General features: G+C 46.4%; 1 protein-coding gene across 10 annotated transcripts in view; it reads left to right on the forward strand.

Moving 5' to 3' along the window:
- The window catches only part of RAPGEF4 (Rap guanine nucleotide exchange factor 4), an 88,409-nt gene that overhangs the window by 14,814 nt on the left and 58,962 nt on the right, over positions 1-14,633 (forward strand). Inside the window, exon 1 of one of the 10 annotated variants that reach the window (XM_076059830.1) lies at positions 4,179-4,360. The exons of 8 other annotated variants lie outside the window; for them this stretch is intronic. In XM_076059830.1, coding sequence (XP_075915945.1) covers positions 4,217-4,360 — 144 coding nt within the window. In that variant the 5' untranslated portion in view covers positions 4,179-4,216. Of the gene's footprint in view, positions 1-4,178; positions 4,361-4,385; positions 7,743-14,633 lie in introns of those variants that run through there. One more of the 10 variants, XM_076059833.1, reaches the window with a different exon arrangement.

Consider the following 14,633-nt stretch of genomic DNA (forward strand, 5'->3'; position numbering starts at 1 on the left):
CTAATTACATATATAGCGACTTTGTAGAATGAGGACACGGTGCAGATTTCGGAGTAATTGTAGGCGTGTATTTCAGTTTCTGTATCAATTTACGACATTTGCTACATTACTTAATAAATAGCCTAGTGACATAAAATGTTTTTTGAAGTTCCATATAGCAAAATCGTCGATTGACTTTATTAGGTTTGTTTGATGGTTTTCCAAAGTTGGAACGCTGGTGAAATTCAGAGACTTGCAAGTGCATTATGGGACATTGTATGTTTTGTAAAAAGGAAAGTGGCGTATGTATTTTTCATTCCATCAAAAGAAGATATTTTATTCTCACAGAAAGCAAAATGTACACCTTTGACGAATGACAGGACGAGAACCAAAACCAGACACGCGACGAAGCTGGAAGTGGTGGTGGTGGTTGCAGTGCATGTACACGGCGCAGAGATGCAATTGCCCTGGCGTGACCGCTGTGGAAAGAGTGGCAGTGACAGGGGATGCATGGACCCCCGTGGCTGCAGCATGGCTGCGCATTCATGAGCCCCTCCGTTTTCACGGGTCCCAACTGTCACGCACCCAGCGGAGAAGATGCTCATCGGGTTGTGTTCGTGTCACTCAGGTTATTGGAAGGTGTTTCAATGTCCCGCGTCGATACGATATAGTATACCTTGAAACTGGTGTGTCGCTGCTACGAATGAGAAGTGAGAGGTATTACAACACATTCAGTTTTTTTTAAGAATCAAAGGTGGGATTGCTGCTTTTCCACACACTTGGTGAGACACTGCCCACGTATACGGGACGACCCCCGACGTGAGTTATGTCTCAATCGTGCTTAGCGCACCAGCACGACCCTGTGGGGAGTGTGCTGAGCGGTAGTGTCGCGGTTAGCGCTACGCTGCGCTACGAACCCAGACACCCCAGTTCCGATTCCCCTTCATGGCCAACACCGGTGACGATTATGTGAATCGGTCCTGGGCCTCCCCTAGGTCGACTCAGCCTGAAATTAGTACCGAGTGTGGTGTGTCAACATCGCCACTGGGGAGACAAAGGCGGTCGGGCGTGTCGCTGGCCACCCCACCCCCCTCGTGTGCTGTGCTGGCCTTCATAGGTGCTCGCTAACAGCACTTGCCCCAACAGTCTGTTACAGGCTACACGTTGACCAATGGTGTTGGTCAACGCTCGAGCAGCGGTTCTCCCAACCCGTGATCCGCGGATCCTCGGTGGTCCGCGAGGCGACTACAGGGTCGGGCGTCGGAGGGGGGGGGGTCTGCGGAAAAGAAGAAACAAAAATAATAACATCCTCACCAAGGAAATATCAAATATCAAATAACTAGCGGTGGCGTGTGGTGGTCGGCAAAATGTGTGGAGGTTGAAAAGAGGTCCACACGCTCGACGAGGCTGGCAACCGCTGGACGAGACAAATCTATAATTCGGGGGGGGGGGGGGGGGGATTTGGGTTAAATCGCGTAAATCGACGCGATGTAACAAAACAAACACCCCCCCCCCCCCCCCTGTAATATGGACGATATTGGTCGCGAAAGCGGTCAAAAAAACATCAACGACAGCCGCCGCTTGCCACTCGGCGACAGCGCGACGGTCACCGACTGCTCCCCGTGCCAGGCTGGGTGCACTTTGGAGGCCCCGTCGAGAAGAATCACGCAAGGCTCCGCTGGGCGTCCACGACTCGTGGGGACTCGGCGGGGCACGTGCGCGCGTGAGTCGGCGTCTTAGCCACCTGGTGGCGTCGGGCACACACCGAGGGGGGCGCCTGGCTCCCTCGCTCGGATCGGGCGGCGGGGGGCGCTTTGTCGGCTTTGGTGTTGACGCCAGATCAGAGCCCTCTCTATAGATGACGTGTGTATGCTCATATCGTACGGTTGGAATTTGGTTGGAAATCTCTCGGTGTTTCGTTTATAGATACGTGTATAGAAAAATATATTTTTTTCATTCCCAGATATCCATTGGCTCTTTTATTTGAAGACGTGATTGAATAAATTGAATTCTTTCAAAGGAAATGCGTCGCTTGCCCTGAGGCTTTTGAAGTGAAATTTGAGCAACGGTTCTCATTCGGAGCGTATGTCTTCAGAGTCTTAGTGTGGACTCAGTGTTGTATCTTTGACTATCAGTATACAACGCAGCTCATCTGACCTCGTGGCCTTTAACACTGAGTGACAATTGAGCTTTTTTGTGGGATTCTGAAGTTTGTTTTGCAGGTGTACGTGTGTTACAACCTGACTTTATTGTCTTAAGATAATATTCAAAGTGGTAATAAATACTGAGAAATAATCTTTCGACGTACTTTTAACAGGTTGCTTCGTTTCCTTACCGCTTAACGCAGCAAAATGATAAACACAGCTGCAGCGTCCACGTAAATTGTTTTTACCACTCTAGCAGAGGAGCAAACAATGGAGCGGAACTCGCTAAGCAGTGTGACTCGAGGGTGAAAACGTGAAGCCCTGAACTGGCCTCTGCGTCTCTTCGGTCGGCCAATGTTCGCGTTTCCCGTCAAGCTCTATCGGGGGCTGTTTTATAAAAGTGCAAGGTTAGCCTCAATCCGGTAAGGTGCGAGTGTGTGCGATCTTGTGTGTGTGCGCCTAGTAGGCGTTTTATGGGGACTTTATGCTAAACGGTGTAAAATATTTAGGGTGTGGGAATCCGCAGCGGTATCCTTATCTCAAGCGGTGTACAGCCCCAGGTGGCACTGAGAAATCTCGTGATTTCCGTCAGGAAATCTGTTCTCAACTGTGGTGTGGATAGTGCTTACTTGGTCAGACGTAGTGCAACATGCTGCTGTTACTTTTTTTTCTTCTCCCTAATGCTTTACAACGAACGTTGAAGAGTGTATGCATGAGCTCTGTCCGTCTGTAGGGGGGCGGGGGGCACGATTACAATCATAAAGATGATCCAATATCAGGAGGAAGACTTTAGTATCAAGTTGTGTTGCCAGTAGGGACTTAACTCGATTCAAATCCAGCCAAATCGGGCTGCCTAAAGGGTGGCCCAAAGCTTAGAGGCGGAAACCGACGTGGAAAGGATTTTGCCAAGGGAGCGCTAAAAGGAAGCGCGCCTCGCCTCCCATCTCCCTCCACTCCCGATTATGTCACGTGCCATGCGACATGACCGCCTTGTTCTACTTGACACGTAATGGTTCATAATGCGTTACAGACTCCAAACGCGTGCAAGATTTGTTTTATTCCTTTGTTATTTTTGCACGTTCATTCCTGCGTTCAGGTTTTGGGTGAGTGTGCCTCACGTGGCAGTTGAGGGGCTCCTGTTATTTGGCATTGTTTGGATGATGCGCATGTTTTTGCCTGATGTTGCAATATCGTGTTGCGCTCCATCATGCACCGTTTCGTTCACGTGCGGGTTTCCGGCGATGACCCAAAAGGTCAGTCCGAGGAGCCACCTGCACTGTAGACGTCCCCGCACCTTACAAGTCCCTCCGTGGTCTCACCTTCTCCCCTGCCACCACCTCCCCCCTACCTGAGTAACCTATTGAAAGCATACAGTCCTGCTTGCCCTCTTTGCTTGCCCAACTCTGGCCTCCTCCTCACCTCTCGCCCTCTCCGGCTGACTATCGGTGGCCTTCTCGTTCAGACACTGCGCTCCCACCCTCTGGAACTCAGTCCCCACTCATCCTCGGCTCTTCTCCTCGCTTCCAACATTAAATTCACAACTCAAAACTCGTCTCTTTGACCGCGATTTCCACCCTGTATAGTTTGACCTTTGTCCCGCTCAGTATCCGATGCGTACTCTCCCCGTCGTTGCTGTGCTTTGAGACGTGTGGTTACGTGATTTAGCGCCTTGTAAATGCAAGTTGTTGTTGTTGTTGCTGTACCGTGGATGTCCCAGGAGTCTCGCACATCAGCTGCCGGCCCGTTTCACAGTGTCTGTCGATTGTATAATTGGCGGTGTTGGCAGGAGGGTTAAACCGCTATGGATTACCATGCAGGTAATGGTGCAAATCATGTAAATCCATTTCCACGTTTAGGTGGGAACACCTACCTTTTTTTCCGGACGGCTTTGCCAATTTCATGTCTGTATGCGCACAGACATACAGTGTCAGAAGATTACGCGAGGCCACTGCTGTGTTGTGCGCTCGCTTGCTCGCACGCATTGTGTGTGATTTGGCGGGGGGGGGGGGGTAGCGAGTGTTTCCTCCACACTTGCCAAAGTAAACTTCCTCGAGCTTGGAAGCGGGGTGGTGGCAGGCCCTGCTTCGGGCCGGATGAGCCCTTGCTATATACTTCACCGCGTGGCCGCGAGGCTTCCAGACGCAGGTCCCCACGCGATCAGCGCCGGTGTTCGTCCACAGAGCGCGCGGCAAGACGAACCTCTCTCCATGTTGCGCTGCCTGTCCGAGCTTCTGGCCGTGAGTAGCCACTCTCGCCTTCAAGGGCGGCTTGAGCGACGACGATCGCACGCCAAACTTCGGGTGGAAACCTCAGATCATTTTTTTTGTTAAACGTTCGATAAGTGACCAGAGTAACGATACGTGAGGACGTTTTGAAGGGCCCAAATGTATCGCAAAGGCCGTTTCCCCTGGCTCAGAATTGTTCTGTGATTCTACAGCGGAAAGGTTGCGCGCAATATTCCAGATTTTATCCGATATATGATTGCGGTCTTTAGTAGTTTAATAGATAACACGAATGTTTTTTTTGTTGTTGCACTAAATGACTTACTGAAACAGCGGCTAAGGTTTCCGCTTTGTAGAGATTGTAACTTTAAAGTTGCAGGTCACGAGTTGCTACTCGATAATCATGAATCCATCATATACATATATACACCGTATTTGAATCGTGTTTTATAGCGAATCAGAAAACTGTGCTGATGGAACGTGTATGTACACCATGTGCTGTAATCATATGAAACAGATTTTATACTTTAATCCAGTGCTTAGCATTTGAACTCTCTGTTATAAAACCCGCCGTGACATAAAACCTAGCAGGACAAAACAACTGGGTGATCGGGTCAATGGTTGGCTTATGCAACGGATGCCAATGCATATTCCGTGTACCAGATTTCACATCGCATAGCCATGGCTGCTTGCATGTGGCCTTGTATTAAAAATACTGATTTCCCTGAGGATTGTGATGGTGCATTCAGCAAGGAGTGGTGCTAATGTTGCAGATTATTATCCTTGTACAGCTCAGAAGAGAAGGCATGCCTTTCTCAAAATAAATGCCTTAAGGTGGTGCAAAAGGGCAGTGAGAAACGATATCATTAAATGTAAAAGGAAATCAGGGGCAAGTATGGGGTATGCATTTTGTACAAATAAAGAAAGACGGCATTTACTTCGCAGCACAATTTTAAACAAAATATATTCAAGAATGATGACCTGTTTAACAAATCGGGAATAATCATTTTAGAGTAATGGTTATGCAATAAATGAGCTCCCCAGTGTAGGCAACGTGTGTGCTGTTTGAACGTTATATAACACGCCATCGTACAGAGGTTTTTTTTTTTAATCGAACACCCCTTTGTTTACCAAGTCCAAATCACAGCAGCTAGAGCCAAACACCACGGCTATACAATTGAACGCATTTGCAATGTTTGTCTTTTCATTTGAACGACCAATAAGACGTTATGCCACCTGTGTCATTTTTATTTCGCACGAATACATTCCTGGTGAAACTCAACCTCGCAAATTTCGGAATGCGAGGTCATTTGTAACATCAGGGCCGGCTTTAAATGGGGTGGGTGGGGGGGGGCCTGCACCATCCAAATGTTGTCTCTCTCTGGCCCACCAAGTGCCCTCTCCTGAGCGGTGAATCGCTGTCACAGTGGATCACATGGGCAGCTCTAACTGGATCCTCCCATGCCGGAGAAGCCCGAACGGGGCCTAAGTGACGTGCGCTTGCGTTGCGCTTTGTTGAGGGAGACGGCGGAGAACGGGTTCGGGTATGAAGGGCGCAATCCACAAAGCTCCTTCATGGCTGCCACCACGCGACTCATACCGGGCCCGTGGAAGATGGGCGGTGTAAATGAGCCGAGAGGCCAATGTGTGTGTTTTGGACTTCTTTCGCACCGTACGTAACCAACCGTGCTAATCGAAGGTGCGGGGGGGGGGGGGATACAACAGACTAAACACAAAAATCAGTTCTAAAGAAATGAGTTTTCGATCTATATTCAAAAGTGCATCGCTCCAAGTAGCTTCTTACTGCTCACACCAGGACTCCTCCCTCGCTCCTGCGTTTTGGAAGCTCATGGTGAGCGTAACCGACATTGATAATTATTGAGGGGATGCAGGCAATGATATTTAGGATGGACAAAAACTAAATTCCAGGAGAGAATACATCCAAAGTGTACGTCAGCTTCGTGCCTTTGTGGAGTTGCGTGGGCGTCTTGAGTTGCTCACTCCTTCGTTGCTATTGCCCTTCAGTGACAGAATCCGAGGGGCGATAGGGGGCACCACTGCCCCCTCCCCCACCATTGAGACCACAAAAATTGGTATTTTATTGATAGTTACCGGAGAAAATACTTTGTATATATAAAACGTAGGGCTCTATTTATAAATCTTGAAATATCACGACCTCCCTCCCTTCTACTTCCCTCTGCCCGCTTAGGAAGGTTTCTAGATTCGTCTCCGGTTGCCTCCTTGCCGGGATTATTGCGCAGCAATAACCTCGACTCTTGAGTGACCCCAGGGGGGAGTGCACGGGGCGTGGCTGTCCCCCGTTTCCTGCGCTGCCTGTTCCCTTTCTGCACGCCTTAATAAGCATCCTGCCAATTGTTCTGCGGTAAAATGTCAACTCGGCACAATCACCCGCAGTCGGGAAGTCACATGTGGCCCTCAGTCTTAAGTGAACTTTAAGCGCATATTTTAAATCTGCAGGCCAGAAACTTTTTTGAGCACACGAATTGGGTTGCCACCTTTCCGGGCTTGAACCCGGACAGTCTGGGATTTGGCAGCTATCCGCGTTGGGGTGGTAGGCATTGCTTGTACCGATATTCGGTACGGGCGTTGTGTTGGAACTTTTATTATGGTACAATGCACCGTTTTAATGGACCTCCGCTGACTGAGAGACATGTCTGGATCTGGTCTCGCAGTGGAAAGGTGGTGACTTGCAGGAGGAGCAAGATGTGCTTAAAATAACAACAATAATATGTGTGCTTATAATTCACAAGGCAGTGCCTGCAGTAATCCAGTAGCCACATCAACTTGTAGCGTATGGCACGAGCCACTGACTTGTGTTTGTACATTCCAGGTTTCATAGTTCTGGGATAAAAACCACCCTCATCAATTTATTATCGTGTGCTGTATCGTGTGCTACATCATGTATTTTTTTTGCCCACACACAGGCAACATTTTACATTGAAATAGAGGTCATCGCTGATGGATGTGTTAAAGTGAACTTTAAGAAAAGCCCCTTCGAGTGCATTTCTGTTTTGGCGACGTACCCTTCGCGTTCCGTCCCTGTCTCTTAATGGCTTCATAATTTATCAAGTGGAATGAACGAAAGGAATCCTTTACAGAATTTGCGCTCTTTGTCATGCGAAACGTACTGCAGATACGCACTGTATAAGATTAAATCTCCCAACGATCCCATTACGCACTCTCCCGCTGTGGTGCACTGTCTATCGGAGATTCGGCGCGATAGTGCGATGGAGTGTCGAGTTAATTTGTTTTCAAAATCGCATTACGCAATCCGTGTTAGTGGGAACAGTTCCCAGAAAAATAACCCCATTGTCCGGGAGACGTCCACCGGGGGCCTCTTCTTTGGAAATGGGTGCACGTGCACAGGGAAGAAGAGGTAAGCGGCTCTCGCATTGTTAAATGTTGCTCTGGGTTTACTCTCCAACGCACCCGGTGTGCTGAAGTAGCAACTGACTTGGCACGTTTTGTTTTTACGTGACAAACCTTACCCAATTGGCTGTGTCGGGTGGTGGTGGGTTTACAACACATTTATATTTACACGATCTGATCCCCCACCAAAGAACCCTTTTGAATGGAATACGTGGCTCTCGTTCTACACACGGCCTAAGATACCCATTGTACGGTTGGAGGGGGTGGGGGGTGGTTATTTGAACGTACTTCACCAAGCATGTGAGTGCGGGAAGCAAATGCGTGGACCATAGATAGTAAAATGCAACAATGGGGTTTTATGTTTTTCCCCCCCTCTGCCCACTGAGTAGACCTGCAGCCAGTTAACACACCCTGCTTGTGTATGGTGGTCACCCATCCAAGCACTATCCGGGCCTGGTGCCACTGTGCTTAGTTTCTGAGGCCCGACTAGATTTGGGCACAATTGGAATTATCTGGTTACAGGCTGTACAGAATAAACACTATATGCCGATCACTGGGATGCAAAGTAAACACTTGGAGGTGTTGTCTGAGGAATTAATTAAAACCAAAAGCGTCTCTTCCATAACACCGTGAAAAGCGACGATTTTACATATGCCTACAACGTTTGATCAAAGTGGTAACGTGGCTCAAACAATTAAGCAAATGCACCGTGGCGCTGTCAAGTTGCTCCTGCTGCTGCTACCTCACCGAACACTGACAGCAGCCATGGATTATTAAATGAGACTGCTTCCTATTTTTTTGGACACGTGCTATCAGGACGGCGGGATGGAGCAGTGGCGCAATGGTTAGCACACGAGGCAATGGACCCGTGTGACCTGGGTTAAATTTGCTGGCCACGGCTAAGATCAGGTGCGAGTGATATACGAACTGGCCCTGAGCTCCCATGACCAACCCACAGAGATGGCCAGATGACACCTATAGCATCAACGACTACCACTGGGAGGCCTTCAGGCAGCGTTAGATTGAACAAGGGACCATACGTTTCAAAGTTTACTCTGATCACCGCTGTGTCTAGGAACTGTGTGGCCTGAATTTGTTCCCACAGCTGCACCTCGACAGAAAAAAAATAAACTATGAACTCACAGCTGTGGGGTGTGTAATCTGGTGGTAAGGTATTGTCCTTTTGTTTTTTGGAATTGTGCTGTTAATTGTACCAAATTTCCTGCCTCTGAATGCCATAAACTGCTACCCTCGGCTATAGAAAACAAATACACATATACAATGTGTAAGTTACTGATTGCATGAATTTTGATATTTAGAACAATGTAATACTGTAAGGTTATACGATACCGTAATGTATTTTGACGTCCGTTGACCAGAGGAATCGGTGTACACATGGAGGCTGCATGCTGCGTCGATGGCTAACACGTTGTTAGTGCTGGGTTTTTATACGAATGACGACACAGGTGCTCGTTCTTCGTTGCTAAAAATGCGGTGACGGTGACAATGTCACCAGACTCGGCTATCACGAGGATGAGAGATCTGCTGAGCAAGCTCCTGACTGGCGTCCCGACTATGCTTAAAGCGATGTCTACATCCTGGCCCTATGAACGTTGTTCTTCATTTAGTTTAGTCAACTTTTCCGCCTTACGCATGCGATTAACTATTCTGGGTTTTTTTTTTAAATCTCTTCTCAATACACCGATGTAACAATTTGGCAAAAAGCACCACCCCTTTCCCGACTCACCTTCTGACATGAGTGCATGAGCCAAACCAAAAAAATGGTACCACCTAAGGTAGCAAAAACTTTAACAAATGCTGATTTATTTCTATGGTGAATTATTTGATAACCCGCTAATTTCAAGTTGTTTTCACTGAATAAACTATTATCGGCGGCATAGAAAAATCGGAATCGCTAAAGTTATTTCACCTGAGGTGACGTAATAATGCTTTCGTGATAGCTTTGGTTATTGCATCACTTTCTACCGAGTCAAATGCCTTGTCATCCATTGTCTACAGAGGCGAGGCATAATGGCATTTTATGTTCATATATTTTTATTTATTGACTCTGATTGCAAGTTTGTACGTGATCAATTGTAGAAAAAGCTTCACTTTAACCCTGCATACTCCCTTTGGTGGTTGGCCTCGAAAGTTACCATTACGCTATTCCCGAAGATAAAGATCTGCGTGACAAATGTATACATGTGCGATAAGCGATAACCGCCTACTAATGGGTCTGTTAATTCTTCGAATTAGTTTCCTCTGAATATTTGAATAGAAGAATGATTCGGGGCATGTTTACGTGAATGAGGTATGTTATTTGTGTGTAAACATTGAGTAAATAGGTTCACTACTATTGTACTATGGCTGGTCCAAATTCTTCGATGATGTCCACAGTTTTGCCATCTGGGCCATAGGCAGAGTGTGCTTCTTCAAATTCCCCTTTTTCATCTGAAAATCAGTTCATTCCTGGGATATATATACTGTATTATCCTTCCACAAATGTTAAAAGTTCTATGTGTTACATGTGTTATGGTTTTATATTTCTACCAGTTCCCATCTGTGAATTGCCAAGCATTAAACTCCTTTTGCTGATTTCCTGCTCCCACAGCCCGGAATAATGTCATCAATCATGTTTGCCCTGTTCTCTGATTTATTTCTCATTATCTTCCCAACAATTTTACAGAGTTCTGTTTTTTTTTCTATCTATTGTTGAGAATGTTTGCCTATTTTCATATCGCTGGCATTGTTCAATGCCTGTTGTTGTTCTAGATAACTTGATTTTGATTGGCTTAAATTTTGATTTAAAGCTTTCGTGACTGCAGGGATTCATATTCTTGGTTCTTTCGATAAAGTCACGTAGAAGGGAAAGAATAAAATAATAAAAATATAAAACAATAAAATTATCACGACGTTTCGACGGCAACACAAGCAATCATCATCAGGTGTGAAAACCACAGCAAGAAAATTTGAAAAAAGTGGCAGTGTTTATTTTCAAATTATCTTGCTGTGGTTTTCACACCTGATGATGATTGCTTGTGTTGCAGTCGAAACGTCGTGAGAATTTTATTGTTTTATATTTTTATTATTTTATTGTTTCCCTTCTGTTTGCATGTTCATCTCCCCCCAAATATTCAACGCACAATCCATCACTATACTGTACTAAGCATTCCATCCATTTCCTCATTTTGCTTCTCGAGACAATTATAATCTGTTGCTTAGACTTCGTCTAAATCTTGCTGTCTCTTGACCTAGATTTTGATGCTATCTTTCTTGCTATCTTTCTTGCCCTTAATTAGCCAACGTTATTTACAGAGAGAAGCTTTTACAAAAAAAATTGGATTGGAGCAATGAAAACATGAACATAAATGCAGCAACTATTGACACAATTTCAGATTTTCTGAGAACTGCTCGTGCAAAATGAATTTCAGGACGTGATCGAAGATGGACCGGGATGAATGACGAAATACAGTTGCCTCAAGCAGAGCAGGTTAGAATCGGTGTGTATTACCAGCTATGACGTAGAGATTTGAAACATGAGCTTTGATTTAAAAAAAAAGACGTGGAAAGAAAGCTGGAAAACAGCGCGCAACGTAACATATACGCGGCACGCTTGCGATTGCGCTGAGGGACAAAAGAGGAATACCATGAGGACACGTGCAAGTTCGGGACGTCACGGTGACTGCTGAGTTAAAGCAAAGTGGGCCTGTGGCAGGAGGCATCGCTCGACGGGAGTATGGATGATGTTGGAGGCTAACGACGGTACTGGCAGTCGAGGGAGCAGACCCGCTCACGAGTGTCTCCTGCCCCGTGGAAATGGGAGAGTCGAGAGATGGGGCCCTGCGAGCAGGAGAGAGGCTGTCGCGTCGTGACACCGTAAATGTTGGCGACGGGTCGAGGAGACTGATGATGGTAGTTTGATTTAATTAACCACCATAGCAGGGTGATCTGACGCGCATTTCACACCGATACGTTGGCGCAAAGGTCTCCTGCTGCTTCCATCAGGGGGCAATGTCGTGCGAGGGATAAGCACACGCGCATTTGATGCTGAACATTAATCTGCGAAAATTACAGAACGAATAAATACACGGCGACGCATGCTGGCTGTTAACTTACGTGTTTACGTGTTTTATGATGCAGCCTGCACATTGCCAGAGTGTCATCATAACACCGTGCCCGAACTGGAGAACTATGTCCGGTGCACAGAGCTCACACCGCACGCACCACACTCGACAAGCCGCAGCGCTGAGCTTAATGATGGAGCCTTCGTGAGCATCGGTGTGAATGCACGCATTGACCCTGCGCTGAGGAAAAACAGATTGAGGGCGAACATGTCCAGAAGCTCTGCTAAGGGTTTCTTAAGTATAATTTCCCTGGAAATATTAGAAATTGGGAACATGCCTGCTTCATTGTAATTGAATTTGTGGCACGCTAATAGCGATGAAAAAGCATTTGCCCTTGACATGTTACTAGACTCATTGGGCCACGTTCGAGGGCAGTAATGGCTGTTTTCATACAGCAGACTATAAATAGAATGACTTGTCTCAGTCAATTAGTGTCAAGGTACGCCGCAATGTGCATATGGGCGTCTACTACGCGGTTTCTCATACATAAAGGATGTGCATTGTGAACACGGTTGAACAAGACAAACTCAGGGGTAAAATGTTATTGCCACCCCATTTCAGATTTGGCCTTTCGCGTGTGTCGCCGACTCGCGAGATAGGGCCAAGCTTTGGGCGTCAAGGATGATTGATAATTACCAGTGAATGACGTGCAGTGATTACGAATGCCAATAAAAGAAGTAATCTTTGTGGTTAGATTGACTATTCATGCTGCTCTGACACTTAAGAGAGCAATCTTCATTATCCGAAAAATTATGAACGATTCAGACTCAGATCATCCCACATGCACGGGAATGTCAACGTGATATGTTGCTGCGTGTCTTGCTTTTTTTAAAGTCAATAATTAGTGGTCCGTGTAAATGCAAAACAAACGCCGTGAACAGGTAATGAACAGCAGATGTGGATTGTATTGGTTTGTGATTCTGAGTTGCAGAAGCAGAGACGTTCTCACCGTTGTTTTGTGACTAAAGGATGCAAGTTGCTACGATTATTCCAAACTCTATCTCAGAAATAACATACGGCCATGGATCGGTGCAGTCGCAACACTGTGTTAACAGCTTTTATGGAGGATACTGCAAGGCAAGCTATTAACCGTAACATAAACGCATGAGGCCATTCTTTCAGTTATAATAATTTGGTATAATTTGTTTTATTTTTGTTCATATTTGTTGTGAGATCGTTCTTCTGCTGAGCAGATGTGTGTCCACATTAAAGACGGGGGTGTCACACATTGAGATTTGCAGAGGCAGCGATGTTCCGGGATGGCTCAGTACAGATGTAAGTTGGCTGACAGATTTGGTTTAATGTCGCTTTTCAGAAATACTCGAAAAGGACCGATCACACTTTCTAACCATTACTTAACGAGGTATTATTGGGCAATTCGAGGAATGTGATTGTTATAGTCGTGGCAAACGTTGAGCAACCCAAGACATTTGGTGTCATAAAGACAACAGAGGTTCTGTGAGTCGCTCTTTATCCCCCAAAGTCTTCTGCCGTGTGGCGAGGAGGCTGCGCAGTGCCACACGCACCCAGCAGTCAGCTGGGTTCTCGCTTCTTGGCGTGGATATGGTTTGAGTAACAATCATAATTCGGGTGTCCCAATTTGAAATCCACTTGATGGCTTCGGAAGATAAAAAGTGCATGCCACTTGTACCTCCAGGAACTGCCGGGAGTGTTTACAATTGGCTCCATCGTTCAGTGTGGTGTACTACCGTCGCACGTCATTTGTGGACGAGGTGACTGCGGGTGCCGTGGCCGGCTTGTGGACCACTGATGGTCACATGGTGGCGTCTTCCTGTTAGTGCCTTGTTAGGCACGATGGCGATTTCCCAGATGTGTGTTTGTCCCCATGCCCTTCAAGGCTGAGCCGTGGTACGACTAAAAGCGTGGTTAATGGAGTTAAGTCAAAGCACGCATAACGCTGCCGTGAAGATGGAAACGCTTTCCATTGCCAGTGCCACCTGCTCGTGATGATGAAGGAAACTGGCGTAGAGTGGGGGGGGGCAGAGGAGGGGGGTTGGGGGAGAGGGGATGGAGGTGAGGGTTGAACTGTCTGGGCCAGTTGACCCAAGCTCGCTGTGGCCCACTGCAAGCAACCACACGTGACAAGCAGAGATGTACACAAATAAGAATAGGCTTTACCCTTTCTGGCAGTAAAACAGGTGTTAAGATTTTGATTTAAAGCGTTCGTGACTGCAGGGATTCATATTCTTGGTTCTTTCGGTAAAGTCACGTAGAAGGGAAGCAATAAAATAATAAAAATATAAAACAATAACATTCTCACGACGTTTCGACTGCAACACAAGCAATCCGCATCAGGTGTGAAAACCACAGCATGAAAAGAACCAAGAATAGGTGTTAAGATGTTCAAACACCAAATAGATTATACCTATTACAAGGCGTCACGAGCTGCATTAGCCGCACGTACTTGTGGAAAAAGATGCAAACAAACATGCTCTTATAATTATATATGCGTTGTCTTTGAAACTAATTGGCCTACACCAGAGAGACACAGCCTTCGACATGGCTTGGTTTCACCAGAGAACACCAAGAGGCGAACAGTACAAAGGCAATGCAACTATCAAAGTATTAATAGCTCGGGTTGAGCGATTATATTAACACTTGTTTTATTGCCGGAAAGAAGCCTATTTTTTATTTTTCATCATTTTGATACTGGAAAAAATACCCCAATGGATGCAGAGACGAACAATCATTGACAAGGAAATTATCCGGCGAAAGCTGGGGATTGCTTTGCAGGATCAATACTGGTTGTATTC

This window comes from Petromyzon marinus, chromosome 4 (genome assembly GCF_048934315.1).
Source record: "Petromyzon marinus isolate PM22_M1 ecotype Great Lakes invasive population chromosome 4, UKy_Petmar_22M1.pri1.0, whole genome shotgun sequence".
NCBI lineage: Eukaryota > Metazoa > Chordata > Hyperoartia > Petromyzontiformes > Petromyzontidae > Petromyzon > Petromyzon marinus.